The 17,332-nt window shown below is 38.1% G+C and overlaps 1 protein-coding gene across 1 annotated transcript; it reads right to left on the bottom strand.

Moving 5' to 3' along the window:
- Nucleotides 1–14,824: 14,824 nt before the first annotated feature.
- Nucleotides 14,825–16,231, bottom strand: LOC110880228. The gene is made up of 3 exons (XM_022128814.2): nt 15,848–16,231; nt 15,371–15,463; nt 14,825–15,186 (listed from the first exon to the last, which is right to left on the bottom strand). Exons 1-3 carry the CDS (start codon nt 15,884–15,886, stop codon nt 14,974–14,976), a joined length of 345 nt encoding a protein of 114 aa, XP_021984506.2. The 5' UTR covers nt 15,887–16,231; the 3' UTR covers nt 14,825–14,973.
- Between the last annotated feature and the right edge of the window lie 1,101 nt (nt 16,232–17,332).

The raw sequence follows: 17,332 nt of genomic DNA, 5'->3' as shown, positions 1-17,332 counted from the left end.
AGAACAATTCCAGACGAACCAGTTAACGGTGGAATAACTGTCGCCTGAGTAACCAATTCCTTTTTTTGACCCTCCGCAGTCTCCATCATCATCGCACACATCCTCTTTACACTCAATGGAATCTGCATTGCTTTTAGAACAGTTAGCAGTTGTTTCATTTTCAGAAAATTCATTTTGTTCAATTGAGGACTTTTCATTTAAGAGATCATTTTCGGGATGAGGGGTAGGCATAGGCACGTAGTTTTTGCTGTGAGGCGGAAAGAAAAGTTTTCTTTCATTTCCGTGCCTATCCTTATAACCAATCCCGTCTTTCACAAACGTTGGTCGTTGGCAATTTTTGATGTCAGTAAAGGCCTTTTGACTGACATTCCATTTATCTATTATAATTTGAAGTTTGTTCTTTTCATTCAAAGCTTTTTCTAATCTTTCTGTAAGATAATTTATGATAAAATCTTTTCTAAACACAAATTCTTTAAGAGTTTGCATTTCAGCCAAAGTTGAGTTCAACTTTCTCTGATATGCAGCCTCATTTTGTTTAAGCTCGTTGTTAATTTTTAACGCTTTGTCCTTTTGCCTTTCAAACTCCAGATTTAAGAATTTATAATGTGCCACGACATCAACGCATGCTTCGGAGCATAACTTCTCCTTAAAACTGAGAGGAATACTATTTACCAAGTCTTTGTCAGCCTTCTCTTTTGATGCATCTGCTTTCATGGCTGTAGCTTGAGCTTTATCCTTTCCTTTCTCAGCATCCTTTTCAGCTTGATCACCAGACTTCACTGTAGGCAGAATACCTTTCAACCCCTTGTCAGCATCATTGTTTCCAGTTGGGATTCCAGTTGTCTGCTTCTCAAACTGCCTTGCAGATGACTCACTTGAGATTTTGGCCATCAGGGCTTTGCTGACTTGTTCCTTAGCTTCAGTGATCTCTTCGCTCCAATCATAGTCTTCAACAACTAAAGCCTTTGGCGTGCTGGGAGATGCGTTGCTTTTGTTCTCTTCAACAGTGATCTGTTTAACAGCAGGAGTAGTTTCACTGTTTCCCTCTTTCAACAACGGACAGTCACGCTTGAAGTGTCCAAGATTCTTGCAATTGTAGCACCTCAGCTTAGACTTGTCAAAGCCAGCTTTTCCAAGACCCAATCGCTTGCCTGTCTTGTCTTGAAATTTCTTTAACCTCAGAGTGATCATGGCCATTTGCCATTTCAGATCCATTTCTTCCATGTCATCTGGATCAACCTGATACATGTCTTCGGCAGTAAACATTTCCTTCTTCAGTTCCCCAGACATTAGGGCTTCATAGCTGCTCAGAAATGTGTTGAAGAGTGCCACATTCTCGGTGGAAACTTTCAATGCTTGAGTATCGACAGTGATAGTCTTCTCAACAAGTTGTGGGGCTTTAGATGCGCTTGCGGAAGCATTTGCGTAAATTAGGTCAGAAGCTTGTGGAGTGATGCCCCCTGAAGCGAGAAATGCTACATTCTTCAATCCTGCTGAAGGTTGAGTTGCTTTAGGTTGATATCCAGCAGTGTTCATCTCTCTCTTGTTAACATCCATTTCAAATGCCCTTAGGGTGTTGATCAGATCTGACAGAGTGACAGGATTAGGATTGTTGAGGAAATCCTTCTTGATCATCATACACTGCAGGCTCCATTCCTTGGGAGCGAATCAAGCAGTTTCTTTATTGCAGCACGATTGGTAACAGGATTTCCTGCTTTCTTCATTTTGGTCATCATGTTTAGGAAGCGGCTAATGTGATCAGACAAGCTCTCTCCACGGACTCCGCAAAACATGTCGTATTGCTTCTGCACCATATCTCTCTTGCTTTCGATCAGTTCTTCATTTCCCTCATAGTACTCGATCAATGCATTCCAGAGTGCATTTGCAGTTCGGTGTTCTTCAAACATGTTGCAGTCGTTTGTTGATAAAGCCATGGTTAGAGCGGCGTGTGCACGACGATCACGTTGAATGAGGGCCTTGTCTTCGTCAGTGAAGGTAGTAGCATCGTTGTTAGTAACTACCGCATCTCCTCTAACTACCGTTGGAACGTGAGGTCCGACGGTAACAGAGAGCCACAGATTGTAATCCGTGTACTCGAAGAACGATTGAATGCGCGTTTTCCAAGTGCTAAAATCTTCCGCTCCTTTCAACTTTGGTGGGCGAGTTGTGGTTCCAGTTTCAAGTTCCGCTTGAGCGATTGGACTTAGTTGATTTAGCGACATTTTTCTTTGTTCTTGACAAACGTGTGCTGAACAGACTTAAATTCGCTGACAAAACTTTAAATTCGCCGGCGAGCGATGTTAACTGATGATCTTCGCTGACTGGTTCGCTGTCTCCGCTGACAAGTTGTGAATCCTGCACGTGCAATCAACTTATCTACGCTGACAAATCAAACATAAACAGAGTTAGGTTAAATTTGCCGGAAACCGTGATAGGAACACTGTGATTCGCTAGCACGGTTCTCGAAGTCGCCTTCGATAATTTCGCTCAAGGGACAAATGGTGCTAGTTCGCTAATGATCAGCAAATTCGCTCGAACGATAGTCGGCGAATTTGTTGATTATGCGATAAAACACTTAGCGATTTGAATTATTTCGCTATATTCAACGCCAAGATCGCTGTATTCAAAAAATAAATTCGCTGTATTCAAATATTCTTCGCTGTCTTCAAGATAATTTCGCTGGACAGAGGGTTTAACACGAACTAAAACCCTCTAATCACTCAAAAACAGCCCAAAAACCATGTTTTGATGCACCAAAATGACCAAAATAACTCCCTAATCAAGTATTAACAACAACATATCGATTAAACACACCAAATCAATCCATTTTAAGCCCAAAATTTTGAAAAACCTTGAAACTTTGAAAAACCTTCAAAACAATGAAAAATCTTAACAAGAACACAACAACCAAGAGCACAAAGGCTCTGATACCAAATTGTAGATCCCAAAATGTATCCGGATCACAGTGGTTGGTTGTTTTAGTCCAAAACACCTATTGATTAAGTGTTTGAACTATGAAGAGTCAAGAAATATCAAGAATGAAGATGAAGGTGAAGCTAATGGATTGATGAATACAACTAGTGTTGTATTGAATCCAAACAGAAAGATATAGCAATGAATAACCTTGGAAATCAGATCTAAGCGCAAATATGAATGTAAACAACACTTGATTCAACCAAGAGCCAAAAGCTTGATGAAGTTACAATGCTTGGGGTATATATACTAGCTTCCTGACTTGCCAGCAAATTTATAAATTTGCTGGAATCTTAACTACACTAAATCAGGATTACAACTTCTAGATAATTACAAAATAACCCCCTAAACATTCAAAATGCATACAAACTACTATCAAACTAATCCAGCACAAGTACCAACGATCTCATATGCTCTAACACCCTCCTCGTTCATGTGACTGGAAAAACTCTTCATAAAATTATCAAAATTAAATTTCTTGTTCTTCCTGAAAAAAATACAAATTCAAGTTATTTCAAAGTTTGCCCCATAAAGTAGCAGATATCACCCACTGCTTCAAATTTGACGAGATTTTCTTGAGTGTTCAACAGAGTGCACGAACATCCGAATGGCCTGAAGAAATCTATAAGAGGCTTTCTTTTGAAGAGAAGCTCGTATGCTGTCTTTCCATGAGGTTTCACGATGAGCACCCTGTTCAGAACGTAGCATGCTGTATTAACTGCTTCAGCCCAGAAGATAATTGGAAGCTTGGAGTCCACCAGCATGGTTCTTGCAGCTTCAATCAGCGTTCTGTTCTTGCGTTCAGCTACTCCATTTTGCTGAGGTGTTCTGGCTGCACTATATTGAAGATGAATTCCTTTTTCTACGCAGAATGATATGAAGGTCTGATTTTTGAATTCAGACCCGTTGTCGCTTCTTATGGACTTCACTTTCCGCTTAGTTACGTTCTCTATCAGGGGAATGAATGCTTTTAACACTTCAGCAGTCTCGCTCTTTGCTTCAAGAAAATATACCCATGAAAATCGAGAGAAATCATCTGTTACAACCAAACAATAAGAGCTTTTAGCGAGACTTTTAACACTGATAGGACCAAAGAGATCCATGTGCAGTAATTGAAGTGGTGCAGAAATCGTATTCACTGCTTTGGACTTGTGAGGTTTCTTATGCTGCTTTCCCTGGGCGCATGCAATACATTTTTCAGAAAATGGAAATTCTTTAATTGGAAGACCTCTAACTAAGTTTAACTTAGAGAGTTTATTCATATTTTTGAAATTGACATGGCCCATTCGTCTATGCCAAAGCAGTGACTCCGATTCTGAAGCTTTAGAGATTAAGCATGTTAGATTGTCATTTGTCTTGGCATTCCTCATGTTGAGCACATATGTGTTGTTCTGTCTTGGAGCAGTAAGCATGATCATTTCTGCAGGAACAACATAACCCGGCTTCAGGAACAAGCATTCCATGTCATTGAACAGCACCGAGATTCCTTTATCACAAACTTGAGAGACGCTCATGAGATTATAGCACAACTCCGGAACATAGTTGACATTTTCCAGCGTGAGGGCTTCGGACACTACGTCTCCTACTCCAACAATCTTCCCTCCCTTCTCGTCGCCAGCAAAAGACACAAAATCTCCATCAATGAAGCGGAAGTTCTTTAACAGTTCTCTTAACCCTGTCATGTCTCTTGAGCATCCGCTGTCGACGTGCCAGATGTATTCCATGAGCATTCGAAGCCATTTCTGGAGTTTATTCTGATATACATAAATATACAAATATACATATTAGTTTGATTTAGGGACCCAAATCTGTTTCATTTCGAATCTATCGTGGTTTTGACCCACTTTGACCTCTTTTTGTTTCCAAAGATATGCAGTTGACTCAACCAGATTTTTAACAGATTTCTTTAGATATTTTATCTGATGCGTGACACTTGTAATAAAATCATGTTCTGGTTTAGGAAACTTTTTGGTTTTACAATGTTTCGCTGTACGTCCTAAATGACTACATCGAAAACATCTTTTATGTCTGGGTCTTTTGGTGTGAGAAGATGATGTATGTGATGAGAGTCTTGAACTTTCGGCTTTCTTTGTTTTCTTGTCCACTCTGCTTTCATCTTCGGGATATTCTTCATCACTGTCTGAATCGATAGACCTTTCAGACGTGTTGTCCTCGCTTGAACTTTGTTCTTCACTAGCTTCGTAACTTGAACATTCGAAGCTTTCATCACTAGTTGCTTGATCTTCAGTTGAGATTTCTGAGTTCGAACTTACTGATGTTTGTTCGTCTTCTGTGGTAGTGACACTTGAATCTATGTTATCTTGATCTTCAGTAACACTCTTTTCCGATTCTGTCATACCTGCTCTAACACCCTCCTCGTTCATGTGACTGGAAAAACTCTTCATAAAATTATCAAAATTAAATTTCTTGTTCTTCCTGAAAAAAAATACAAATTCAAGTTATTTCAAAGTTTGCCAACAAAAGCAAAAAAATAAAAAATAAAAAAATAAAAAATAAAAGATGTTACCTGATAATCTCCGGATTCCATTCTTTCCCAAACACCCCATAGTGAGGGGCATTGAAAACGACCCAGTCAAAGAACTTATCCATCAACTCAACAGTTTTGAATAAGTTGGTCGCATCGACTTCGAAAAGATGTGTTACACCTAACTTTTCCAAAATCGTGATATGACCCCGAGCTCTCGTGTACTTGAGACATGCCTCATCTGTTGAACATAATCAATCTCGGTAAATACATAAAAAAACAATTTCATAATACTTACCGAAAACGATTTCAAAATACTTACCACGAGTATCAAACATGGTTGCGATGAATTTTTTGGCATATTTCAGCGCTTGGCAAATACTTAGAGTTTGACCGAAATCGCTCTCGCCGACTATAAGTATAGATAAATCGGACGGGGTGGTATAAGGTGTTGCTTGTGGCGCCTCTGTTTGTTGCTGTTGCGTGCCTTTTGGTTCTGCTAAGAAAAAAGAATGTTAAAAACAAGGTATGATAGCAGATATATGAACACAGTCGAGAAACCCAAACCAAATGATTCATTTCCATTACTATGATTCACACACCTCACACTTAAATCTCTCACAAAGATTATCAATACAATAACGAACAAGGATTACAATTTAATAATAGATTTAGCACGAATCTGTGGTTTAATCGGGAATGAAACCCTAGTCACCAAACTTTGAGAGAGAAAGTTTGAGATATATGAACACAGCCGAGAAACCGAAACCAAATAATTCATTCCCAATACTATGATTCACACACCTCACACTTATATCTCTCACAATGATTATCAATACAATAACGGACAAGGATTACAGCTGAATAACAGATTCAACACGAAACTGTTGTTTAATCATGATAGAAACCCTAATCACCAAACTATGAGAGAGAAAGTTTGAGATATATGAACACAGCCGGCAAACTCAAAGCAAATAATTTATTCCAAATATTGTTCAGATTTGATTACAGTACTATGATTCACACACCTAAAACTTAAATCTCTCACAAAGATTATTAATACTGAAGGGGTAAGGTCCCAAAAACCTCGTTCCGAGTGTTTGGACCATACCACAACCTGGATTTTCTAACCTTCTTTAGACCTTGCGAGGCCGAGCACTGGTCCAATAAAGAAGACTTAAGAGAGAAACGACAGACAACATTTGCGCGCCAAAAGGAAACTAAAAAATCCTTGCGCCTCTCCCCATAAAGACAGAGATAAAAATCTCAGTCAGCACTCCCGCTTAAATAATACCCAGACTTGAATATTATTTATTTCACCTATACCACACGATAAGGAGTTACACTGGATTATGACAGTAATCTTGTAGAAGACTCAATCGTGCACCACTAGACGGTTGTAACCGTCTGGCCAAGTGTCATCATCCCGGGATCCCTTGAAGTCACGCTGATTGCATGAAATTGAAGAGAAATCTCCACTTGCCCACTTTCCACGTGGCAATACCCCAGCCGTTGATCTAAATCACGATCCGTGTGCTCTCACGACGGGTTAAGGAAATTAACGGAGGGAAAAATAACCGCTTACAGAGTTAGCACATTCCTTCAATATTTCAATAACATGTTTTCCCGCCCAAAGTTCGGCTATAAATAGAAGAGTAATTCAGGTACAAACTTCAAGTTACATTCACTTCACTTATACTTCTTCTTCTTCTTCCTAAACCGATACTTATTCTCACGCCGGAGGGTGGTTACGGAGAGATCCACCATTCTCCCCGTGGCGAGTCTGACGGTTTCTGTTTTGTAGTTATCGAGAAGAGGAGTAGATCCGTCCCTTTGAACCAAACGAGAAGAAACCAACCCTTTTATGCAGAACCTAACCCCCTGTTTTATCTGATTCCGGGCATTTAACCAGTGTTTCTTAAAATAAAATAACGAACAAGGATTACAACTGAATAACATATTCAACACGAATCTGTTGTTTAATCAGGAAGGAAACCCTAATCACCAAAACTATGAGAGAGTTTATAAGTAATTAGGGTACTGGGCTTTTAAAACTAAAATTGTTTGGGCTTTTGAAAACTAGTAACATACAATTTTCTATAAACAAACTAACAATACTATTTTTTATATATTTCTTTATACAAACAAACAAACTAACAACACTAACATAGAATTTTCTACAAACAAACTAACAATACTATTTTTTATACATTTTTTTAAAACTAAAATTGTTTGGGCTTTTGAAAACGAGTAACATACAATTTTCTACAAACAAACTAACAATACTATTTTTTATATCTTTCTTTATACAAACAAACAAACTAACAATACTATTTTTTATACATTTCTTTATTAAATTCTACAAACAAACTAACAATACTATTTTTATACCTTTCTTTATAGTAACAACAGTAACATATAATTTTCTAAAAACAAACTAACAATATTATTTTTATACTATTCTTTATTAAAAGTTAAAAAACAAAAAAAATGGGCTTTTAAAACTAAAATTGTTTGGGCTTTTGAAAACGAGTAACATACAATTTTCTACAAACAAACTAACAATACTATTTTTTATATCTTTCTTTATACAAACAAACAAACAAACTAACAACAGTAACATAGAATTTTCTACAAACAAACTAACAATACTATTTTTTATACATTTCTTTATTAAATTCTACAAACAAACTAACAATACTATTTTTATACCTTTCTTTATAGTAACAACAGTAACATATAATTTTCTAAAAACAAACTAACAATATTATTTTTATACTATTCTTTATTAAAAGTTAAAAAACAAAAAAAAAATAATCAAACCTTTAGAAGAATTCTTCGATCCATGTGTATTCTTTCTATTTTTCGATCGACGTCTTTTAAATGGTTTGGAGGACTTACTAATTGCAGCCAAAGGTTTTCTGTGTTTGGCTTGAACCGAAACTGGGGTTTTCAAACCCGGTGGAAAAATCGGGCTTGTAAGAATACAAGTCGAGGAAGAGTTTTGGATGTCTAATTTTTTAAGATAGAGGTGGAGATGGATGGATGAAAATTTTAAGTGTGTGAGGTGTGTGAATCATGTACTAGGAATGAATCATTTGTTTTGGGTTTCTCGGCTGTATTCATATATCTCAAACTTTCTCTATTATAGTTTGGTGATTAGGGTTTCATTCCTGATTAAACAACATATTCGTGCTGGATCTGTTATTCAGTTGTAATCCTTTTTCGTTATTGTATTGATAATCTTTGTGAGAGATTTAAGTGTATGGTGTGTGAATCATAGTACTGAGAATGAATCATTTGGTTTGGGTTTCTCGACTGTGTTCATATATCTGTTATCATACCTTGTTTTTAACATTTTTTTTCTTAACAAAACCAGAAGGCACGCAACAGCAATAAGAAACAGAGACGCCACAAGCAACACTTTATACCACCCTGTCCGATTTATCTATACTTGTAGTTGGCGAGAGCGATTTCGGTCAAACTCTGAGTATTTGCCAAGCGTTGAAAGATGCCAAAAAAGTCATCGCAACCACGTTTGATTCTCGCGGTAAGTATTTTGAAATCGTTTTCGGTAAGTGTTATGAAATCGTTTATTTATGTGTTTACCGATATTGATTATGTTCAATGGATGAGGCATGTCTCAAGTATACGAGAGCCTGGGATCATATCACGATTTTGGAAAAGTTAGGTGTAAGACTTTTCTTCGAAGTCGATGCGACCAACTTATCTAAAACCGTTGAGTTGATGGATAAGTTCTTTGACTGAGTCGTTTTCAATGCCCCTCATTGTGGGGTGTTTGGGAAAGAATGGAATCAGGACATTATCGGGTAACAACTTTTATTTTTTATTTTTGTTGGCAAACTTTGAAATAACTTGAATTTGTATTTTTTTCAGAAAGAACAAGAAATTAATTGATAACTTTATGAAGAGTTCTTCCAGCCACATGAACGAGGAGGGTTAAATTGATTTGACCGTCAAAACTACGGGTCCATTTGCAAAGTGGGGGGGGGGTACCGGTATGGCTCGCCAAAACAAACTCATTATGAAGATGGTGGTGGACTTCCTCGACGTGGAATATAAGCATTATATTTGCAAGAACGGGGCCGGTGATAAACCGGACAACACATTTAGTACAAAAGATATGAAAACTTTCACGTTTGCTAAACGTGTTAGGAAAGCAGCTACTCATCTGTACATAAATCCTGCGATTCAAGCTGCAAACGACCTCCTTAACCATCAAGCTACAAACGACCCCCTTCAAGCTACAAACGACCCCCTTCACCTTCAAGCTGAAAACGACCCCCTTCAAGTTGCAAATGACCCCCTTCACCTCAAGCAAAGCTGCAAACGACCCCCTTAAAGCTGCAAACGACCACCTTCACCTTCAAACTGCAAACGACCCCCTTCACCTTCAAAAGCCTCAGAAACATGCTTAAAATGAGTAAATGGTATATAACAAGCCTGATTTATAATTCTAAAATTTAGATACCTGCAATTCTAAAATGGCGATCGATTTACTTGTGGAACAGGATGAGTAGAGTCGTGTAACGACTGTATAGTACCGGTGAGCAAGTTCAGGCTGATGCTGAGACATCTCACGGTATGTTACGGTATGATTATAGGCTGGTAGTGTGGTCTACCTTTTTCTGATATCATAAAACCTGATCGCCACCTGTTGGTGTGCCGAACCAACCTTCGGGACGGTGACGGAAGATGAGTATGAACTCACCATCATCCACAACTCGAGTTGTAACCTTTGCATCTGTGGATGCAAACATATTTGGCACCTAGGTGGTGCTTTATGTTCATCAATTGGACATGAAAAAATGATCCCTCTTTTGTGGGGTGTTCGTGTTTGTCAATTGGTAGTTTGTTCTCAAGGTTCCACATGCTCTTTATGGTTACCTTGTTGCCTTGCGTTGTCTGCGGTGTTTGGTCGAACAATACAGGTAGTTGTGATGAAAACAATGGGCAAATAAACGTGGTCATAGGTAGACCTGTTCCCACCAATGTTTATTCTATGCAAACAACGATAAACAAAGTCATAAGTAGACTTGTTACCACCATTGTTGAGCTTCCTGCTCTTTGAGTTCACAATGATTATCAAGAGTTGTGTGAACTTCTTCGAGGCTTCGTTCTGTAGCTACTTCATGTTTATGAACCGGTCGTTCGTTTGAGTGTTTGCTTAAATAAATGGGATTTATTTAAGAGTAAAAAGAACACTTAAACCCGTTTTTCTTGAAGTAGCCTACCACGCCTTGTCTTACCGTGCGGTAGGGCGTGTTGCGGTGTTGTGGTCCACCATCTTTGTGATGCAAAGGCGTGGCTTTGTTTGTGGACCGTATAACGAAGTTGATGATAGAGTATCTTCCATAACCATCATTCCCATGGTTACAGATCGATCGCAGTATCAGATGCGGTGATCGCAGTATCGGATGCGGTCGTCTCCCATAGCGACCATTCCCATGGTGAGAAGTTTGTTGATGGCCCTGACTGCGTGTCTGCGGTTGTTAACAGAAGACTCGCTTTAAAGGGGATTTGAAACTCAAATTGGCTCTTAGAAGAACGACGTCGTAGGTCGCTGAGATGCGGTTTTCGCAGTCCAAAGAGCATCGCTGATTCTAACTTCTAAGTATCAGACACACCCGCATTAGTTGCGTGTGTGTATGAGTTCCCCGCATACGCCATGCGTGGAGCAAAAGCTAGCACAAGCTTTGTGTTCCCCCCTTAGTAAGTTCTTTATTATTATTATTTTTTTGGGGGTGTGTAAAGCAACATACGGTATGGGTTGCGGTACGTGATACCAGTTGAACTGCATGCCGCGTTGTATAAATTTCTCTTCATTTTGTCGTTTACTATAGACGTGGACCGCACGCGTGAGTTGGTGGAAGTTGGTGAGATTTAGTTGGCAGACAACTGACGGGACGGTGACTATTGCACTGCTCGAGGCATTAATTGCACTGTAGCAGAAGTGCAATGGTCGTATTGTGTCACGCGCGTGAACTGCCATGCGCGCGTGGTAACCGTTAGAGAACCGTCGTCTGCCACGTGGCTATTTGCGATTGGCGCAGAGAACGCACGTCTCTTCGGTTACGCCGCTCGCACTAATTGCGATGGGTATAACTAATATTACATTTAGTTACATGCATCCTAACTAATATTACATTTCAAGTTACATGCATCATATCCTTACCCTTTACATGCAACACGGCTTAACCCTTGCATTCCTTATAAATAGAATGTAATCATCATTTCATTACAACCCATCTACAGGAACATAACACCTCATCTACAAGAACATAACACTACCTTCTAAACATCTATTCTCTAGCCACACCATTGTCATCCATCCATCTCCATCTCCATCTCCATCTCCGCAAGTTAAATATCCAAACCTCTTCGGCTTGTATTGTTACAATTCATCAACCTGGTTTGAAAACCCAGCTTCCGCTTCAGGCCAAACACCAAAATGTAGCATTATTCGGACTACTAGCAGGTGATGATTTACATAAAAACCCATAGGACATTTTAAAGATGAATAATAGTCTCAGACAATAAAATAAACTTCATATGACATTTATCAACATCCAGTCTAGTGTTGATCAAAGAAATTAGGCCAGACAAGGAATGAATTTGCCTAGTAAAAATACAACAAAAGTTAGAAACATAACCCTTTGATTCGTTTCCCAACAGATTGGACACAACCCGAAATCGGAAACCTTCGAACGCAAATGCTCATCCAGCAGAATGTTATATGATTTGATGTCCCTGTGTATAAAAAGTTTTTTAAAGCTTTATTTAAAAACTTTTTCAAAAAAGAAAATTGAGAAACTGTCTTTTTATTTTTTTAAAAAGCGTTCCAACAACAATGAGAAGACAATTCTTGATGAGAAAATTATATAGATAAAACTCAACAAACTAAAATAAACCAAAGTACAGGCTCAACACACAAAGTTACTCTATGACAAACACGAAACATTACTGATAAAACTCAAACAAATAACACCGACAGGATCCCGAGGATGAGAGATATAAAACACAAAACAACACTTCTAGAAAAACAATCAGTCTTAAAATTGCCTTAGAGTAAGGGATAGACGGCCTGGCCTAAGCCCGCTATCTTCTATTAATGGCTCAGGAGACGTGTACAGATAGATTTGTGTCACCCCGTGATAAATTAGTCTAGACTTGCCACCGAATATCAATACATCACCTGACTTCAACATTACACTTTTCAACTCTTTTTTATCTGGAGTATGGCCATACACAAATTCTGCCATATCACCAATGGAGATGGAAACCACAGGCAATCCTCTTTCTAGAGAATCAGGGCTCTCATCATCATCCTACATTCAAACAGAAACGCTCAAAAAATAACTCTAGTATTTAATATCATTTGCCTAGGGTTATTTGTGTCGTATCGAACCCATTTAAGTTTGTGTCACGTGAGGAATTATCATCTACAAAAGGGTCTAGTAAGGTTAGGGAAAAATTTAGTTTTCATTCTTAGTGCAATTTGATTATAAAATTTAGAGGTTGTTGATTGGATAAAATATTTGCAGGTATTAGACTACCTGATTGCAGAAGCAAGACGAGTTGGGTGTTGACTTTTGTTTGACTTGGTTAATAACCTCCTGGCATACGGCGGCAAGACTCAATATCTGAAATGGGCATGGGGATGAAGGTGTTGGCTGGAGTGCTTCGACAATCAATTCTTTTGCATGTAATTACGACAATATTTGGCACAATTCGATTCTTTGGACTTGCTGGCTAATTACTTAGCTGGTTGTGGGTCAAAAGGGAAAGAAATTGGCTGGAGAACATTCAGAGGAAGAAAAGGATTCGAGTAGTAGGCATTATCTTTCTTACCTAAGTCAATGCATTCAGTAAACTAATCTATTTTCATCGGTTAAATGGCTTTACTGTAAAGCCTGCCTATAGGTTACTATATTAGATTAAAAAAACATTGATTGATGAACAAGTACTTAGAAAAATAAAGAGAGTAGAACTTGACCCAGTAGAGAAGTAGAGAACGTTAAGAGAACTCAACTACCGAAATATCGACCCTTGAGGACATATTTATAGAAGACAACCCGATTTCGACCAATCAGAGAAGAGCAGGTGAATACAAAACACACAAGTTAAATTTAATTATATTTCAATGCTCATTTAAATTATCAAAAGAATGTGCACTTCAATTTCTGCAGGACTTTGTTTGAAATCTTTTATTAGGTTGTGAACGGCATTGGTTATGGGAAATAGGAATTACTCATGTAACGGTTCTTATACCTAGTTTCTGGTGCCCAGTTTCGACCAAAACACAAGTCTGTTGTGTCGTAGGCCACGACGAAACGAGATGGAATGAACATTAGACTGTTTCGTCGTTATGTGTTCGTTGTGTTTCGTCGAAGGCTGCAAAAGGTGAAATGTTTGCTGCAAACAGACAGTTGGAGCAAACTTCATACAAACACAATCATAAAGACAGTTTTACCCTTATATGCAACATGCATTGTTCATATATCATTACATACCAAAAGGAGACAAAATAAGTCGGACACAAGCAGATGGGAGGATATCCGACTTGGTCGACGGCAAATACAGACTCGATAAACAACAAAAGACCGTACAAAATACATCATAATACAAGACTAGTTACAGACACAAAAGTGCATCAACATCGTGTCAAATATAGCGTATAATTCCGAGTTACTATAACTTTTGACACCGCCACAACGCGCGGCGGGTCAAAATCCTAGTTTAACTTATATCTGAATCATTTTACTTCCTCTTTTTAATAGTGTGTATAAAGTATACAAGTCAAAAGCTAAGACACATGCATAGAGGGTGTGTGTACAAGTTAAAACTAACCTGATGAAGGCCAAGTCGACCTTCGGATTGATAAAAATTGGCTAGACAGGTATCCGGGCGCATTGAAGGAAGTTCATCCAAATGGATTTGAGCATCTTGAATTGCAGCTTCGGCCAATGAGATAAGTTCATCTGGGATCGGCAGTGGTTCCATACCATTACTCATGTAACGGTTCTTATACCTAGTTTCTGGTGCCCAGTTTCGACCAAAACACATTTGTCGTCTACAATCTACATCACTTTTGTACATGTAATAGCCCCGCAAACCAAAGGTCATCTTGTCACATAATTTCACTATATCTACCTAACAAATTAGATTCGAGTCAACAGAATCCAACATGTAAACTTCTTTATGAAAAAAGCATTAATGTTCTTGAATCACAATTTAAGTTGGCCTTAATTAGCTCGTAATTGTCCTTTGAAAAAGCAAAAGAAAGAAAGATATTGTAGTTGTACTTCGAAATCTATTACAACATATATATATATGCGTCGGTGGTAGAAACTATTTGCTTGTTAAAAAGGTTACATATAGGTAAATTGAAATAACATTTTGTTTCAACTTGCTACATAAAAGAGCTTCCGCCATTCTCTGCAAGGCGTATCTATCTTCTCCCCTCAAAATGTGTGATAAAAAAACACATGCAATTAACGGAAGACACATACCTGGTCCTTGAGGCTCAGGTAATTCTTCAAGATAATCATTCCAGGTCCAAGTATTTTAAAAGTTGATAGTTCGTCTGGGGTCCTATCACGGTTGGTTAAACGAAATGTTACTGTTTCAGTACCTATTTCGGTACAACAGCCTTTAGCAAAAGGAATGTTGTGATACTCCCTCAATAAAGTACCATAGTATGCATCCTGCATGTAAAGAATTTTTTTGGTATTTATAGGTCAGGATATGTTTCAGGTTACTGCGTTGTGTACGAGCACAAAAATCTATTTCAAACGCAGAAAATATGTTAACTTGTTACTGTAAGTGAGATCACCACTAGAAACCAAATACTTAAAAGCAAAGTTGAATTTACGTTCATTGAAAGTTTACCTTAATTCCGATTGATCGAAACGATGGAGGGGGGCGGTTGAGTGTGAGAAACGATGGAGGGTGGGAGCTGCGGTCCGCCTGCGTGGGTTTTACCTGCAAATGAGTTTTTTATTTAATATTTCACCAAAAAACTACATCAAAACAATTTCTCATTCTACTGATCGATCGAGAGACAAAGTCGAAATAACTTACCCACTACTCCAGTACATAGCAATGGAAATAAAACAAACATATGAACAAAACAAACTTGACCGGCCACCGACAAATAGAAAAGTCAGTGCACATTTGACAACGCAACAGTGTAGTCGTTCGTATCAAATACAGACTGATTTGGAACCCTAATTTTTCTTTTTTTCTTTTTTAACTCATAAACATATCAGTCAGCGATGATGATTACAGACCAAATCTTCAGCAAAACAAAATTGTATGAAATAATAATAATAATAATAAATTTATAAGACGAAGAGAATCGCCCACCCAAAAAGATGTGGATACCATGGGTCTGCACAAGCTCATCGTTACGTTACGATTTCTGGAGAAGAAGCAGGGTATGCATGGTTGTTTAATTAACAACAGCCGCCACGTATTATATTCTTCCCCTGACCACCTAATGGGCCTGCCTTTTTATTTAGGCAAATTGGATTGTAATCCAAACTCATACTCCGCCGTTTACAAATCATAACGGAATTAAGTTTTTTTTTTTTTTTTTTTCTAAATTACAAACCTTTTTGAGAACGAGGATACGAGTCTAGATTTTTGTTAATCAGAAGTTAAAAAACCTTAATTGAAGCACCATTTTCATCGGATGTTTGAATGGATCGCCATCCGACCGGACGACCGTTCAACCGGACGACCTGAAAGGTAGAGATACTTCTCTCATCTTAAAATGCTACAACAAAAACTTCAAAGCCATCATACACAAACACATCCTTCCCAAGCGAATGACAATCCGACCGAATGGCCATCTGATCCGTCCGCACCGTTCATCGCTTATGCTATCGTTAACTGTTCAGGCTAATCACTCAACGCTCCCTTCAATCCAAGAGATTGTTTATTTACTAAACACAATCTGTGAGTATACTCGATCCCTTTTTGTTTTACGCACTTTTGGGTGTTACATACGTTACTTAATTCAAATCACAATCGACACACAACGCAAGCACTTTTATACGCTAACCATTACTGCATGTTATATTTGTTACTCGATGAATGCTTGTATGTTATGTTTACACAGTGATTGTTGTCTGACACCTTAGCAACGATAGTACTATAGTTTGGACTCAGCACATGTCGTGGACAGGGGTTGCTAAGGGTATTTCTTCATGTGTCACGGTGGTGATATGTGTTGCGCATTCTACAACTCGCAGTCACGTGTGTGCATATTTCATTGTCGATAACCTACTAGCTTCACTTTGCTACATGTTACATGCTGGTTATGCGTAAACGGTTTCGCTATCTATCTATACTATTAAACTTGTGTGCTCACCTTTACACTATGTGTATTGACCTCTACTTTAACTTATGTGACAGGTGTTTGAGATGCTAGGATGCTTGCTATCTTTTGTGGAAATAAGATTAGGAAGAGTCTAGAACCAAACAATTAATATTTTGAGTTGTCGGAACTATGATTTGTCTTTGAGATATCTATGTCTGTAATAACTGCTTTATTTATATGCCCTAATTACCCTTAACAAATAGTTAGCGGTAGCAAGGGCTCGAACCACGAAGAGTATGTGGTTTGTGAATGGATTCTATTGAATTATCAAGAATGTCACAATTTATGAAGCTTACTAGAATGTTTTTGTATTTTGGTTTAATTGAGAAATGTGAGTTTAGACTACGTGAATTGATTAAATTGATTAACAACTAATAATTAACAGAAAATTGGATACTAGAACAATAATAATAAAAAGGAATCACACCCGGTTTCGGTAATTGCTAACCTAGGATTTCTACAAGTTT

Source organism: Helianthus annuus, chromosome 9 (genome assembly GCF_002127325.2).
Source record: "Helianthus annuus cultivar XRQ/B chromosome 9, HanXRQr2.0-SUNRISE, whole genome shotgun sequence".
Lineage (NCBI taxonomy): Eukaryota > Viridiplantae > Streptophyta > Magnoliopsida > Asterales > Asteraceae > Helianthus > Helianthus annuus.
The sequence above is the reverse complement of the archived record's forward strand: the minus strand, read 5'-3'. Positions and strand labels throughout refer to the sequence as shown.

Coding starts and splice junctions, on each gene's coding strand:
- LOC110880228 (XM_022128814.2), bottom strand. CDS start 15,886: ATGAGCTTGTGCAGACCCATGGTATCCACATCTTTTTGG. Junction 15,464..15,847: donor TGGTATCCACATCTTTTTGG/GTGGGCGATTCT, acceptor ACTCATTTGCAG/GTAAAACCCACGCAGGCGGA. Junction 15,187..15,370: donor TTCGATCAATCGGAATTAAG/GTAAACTTTCAA, acceptor CTTTACATGCAG/GATGCATACTATGGTACTTT.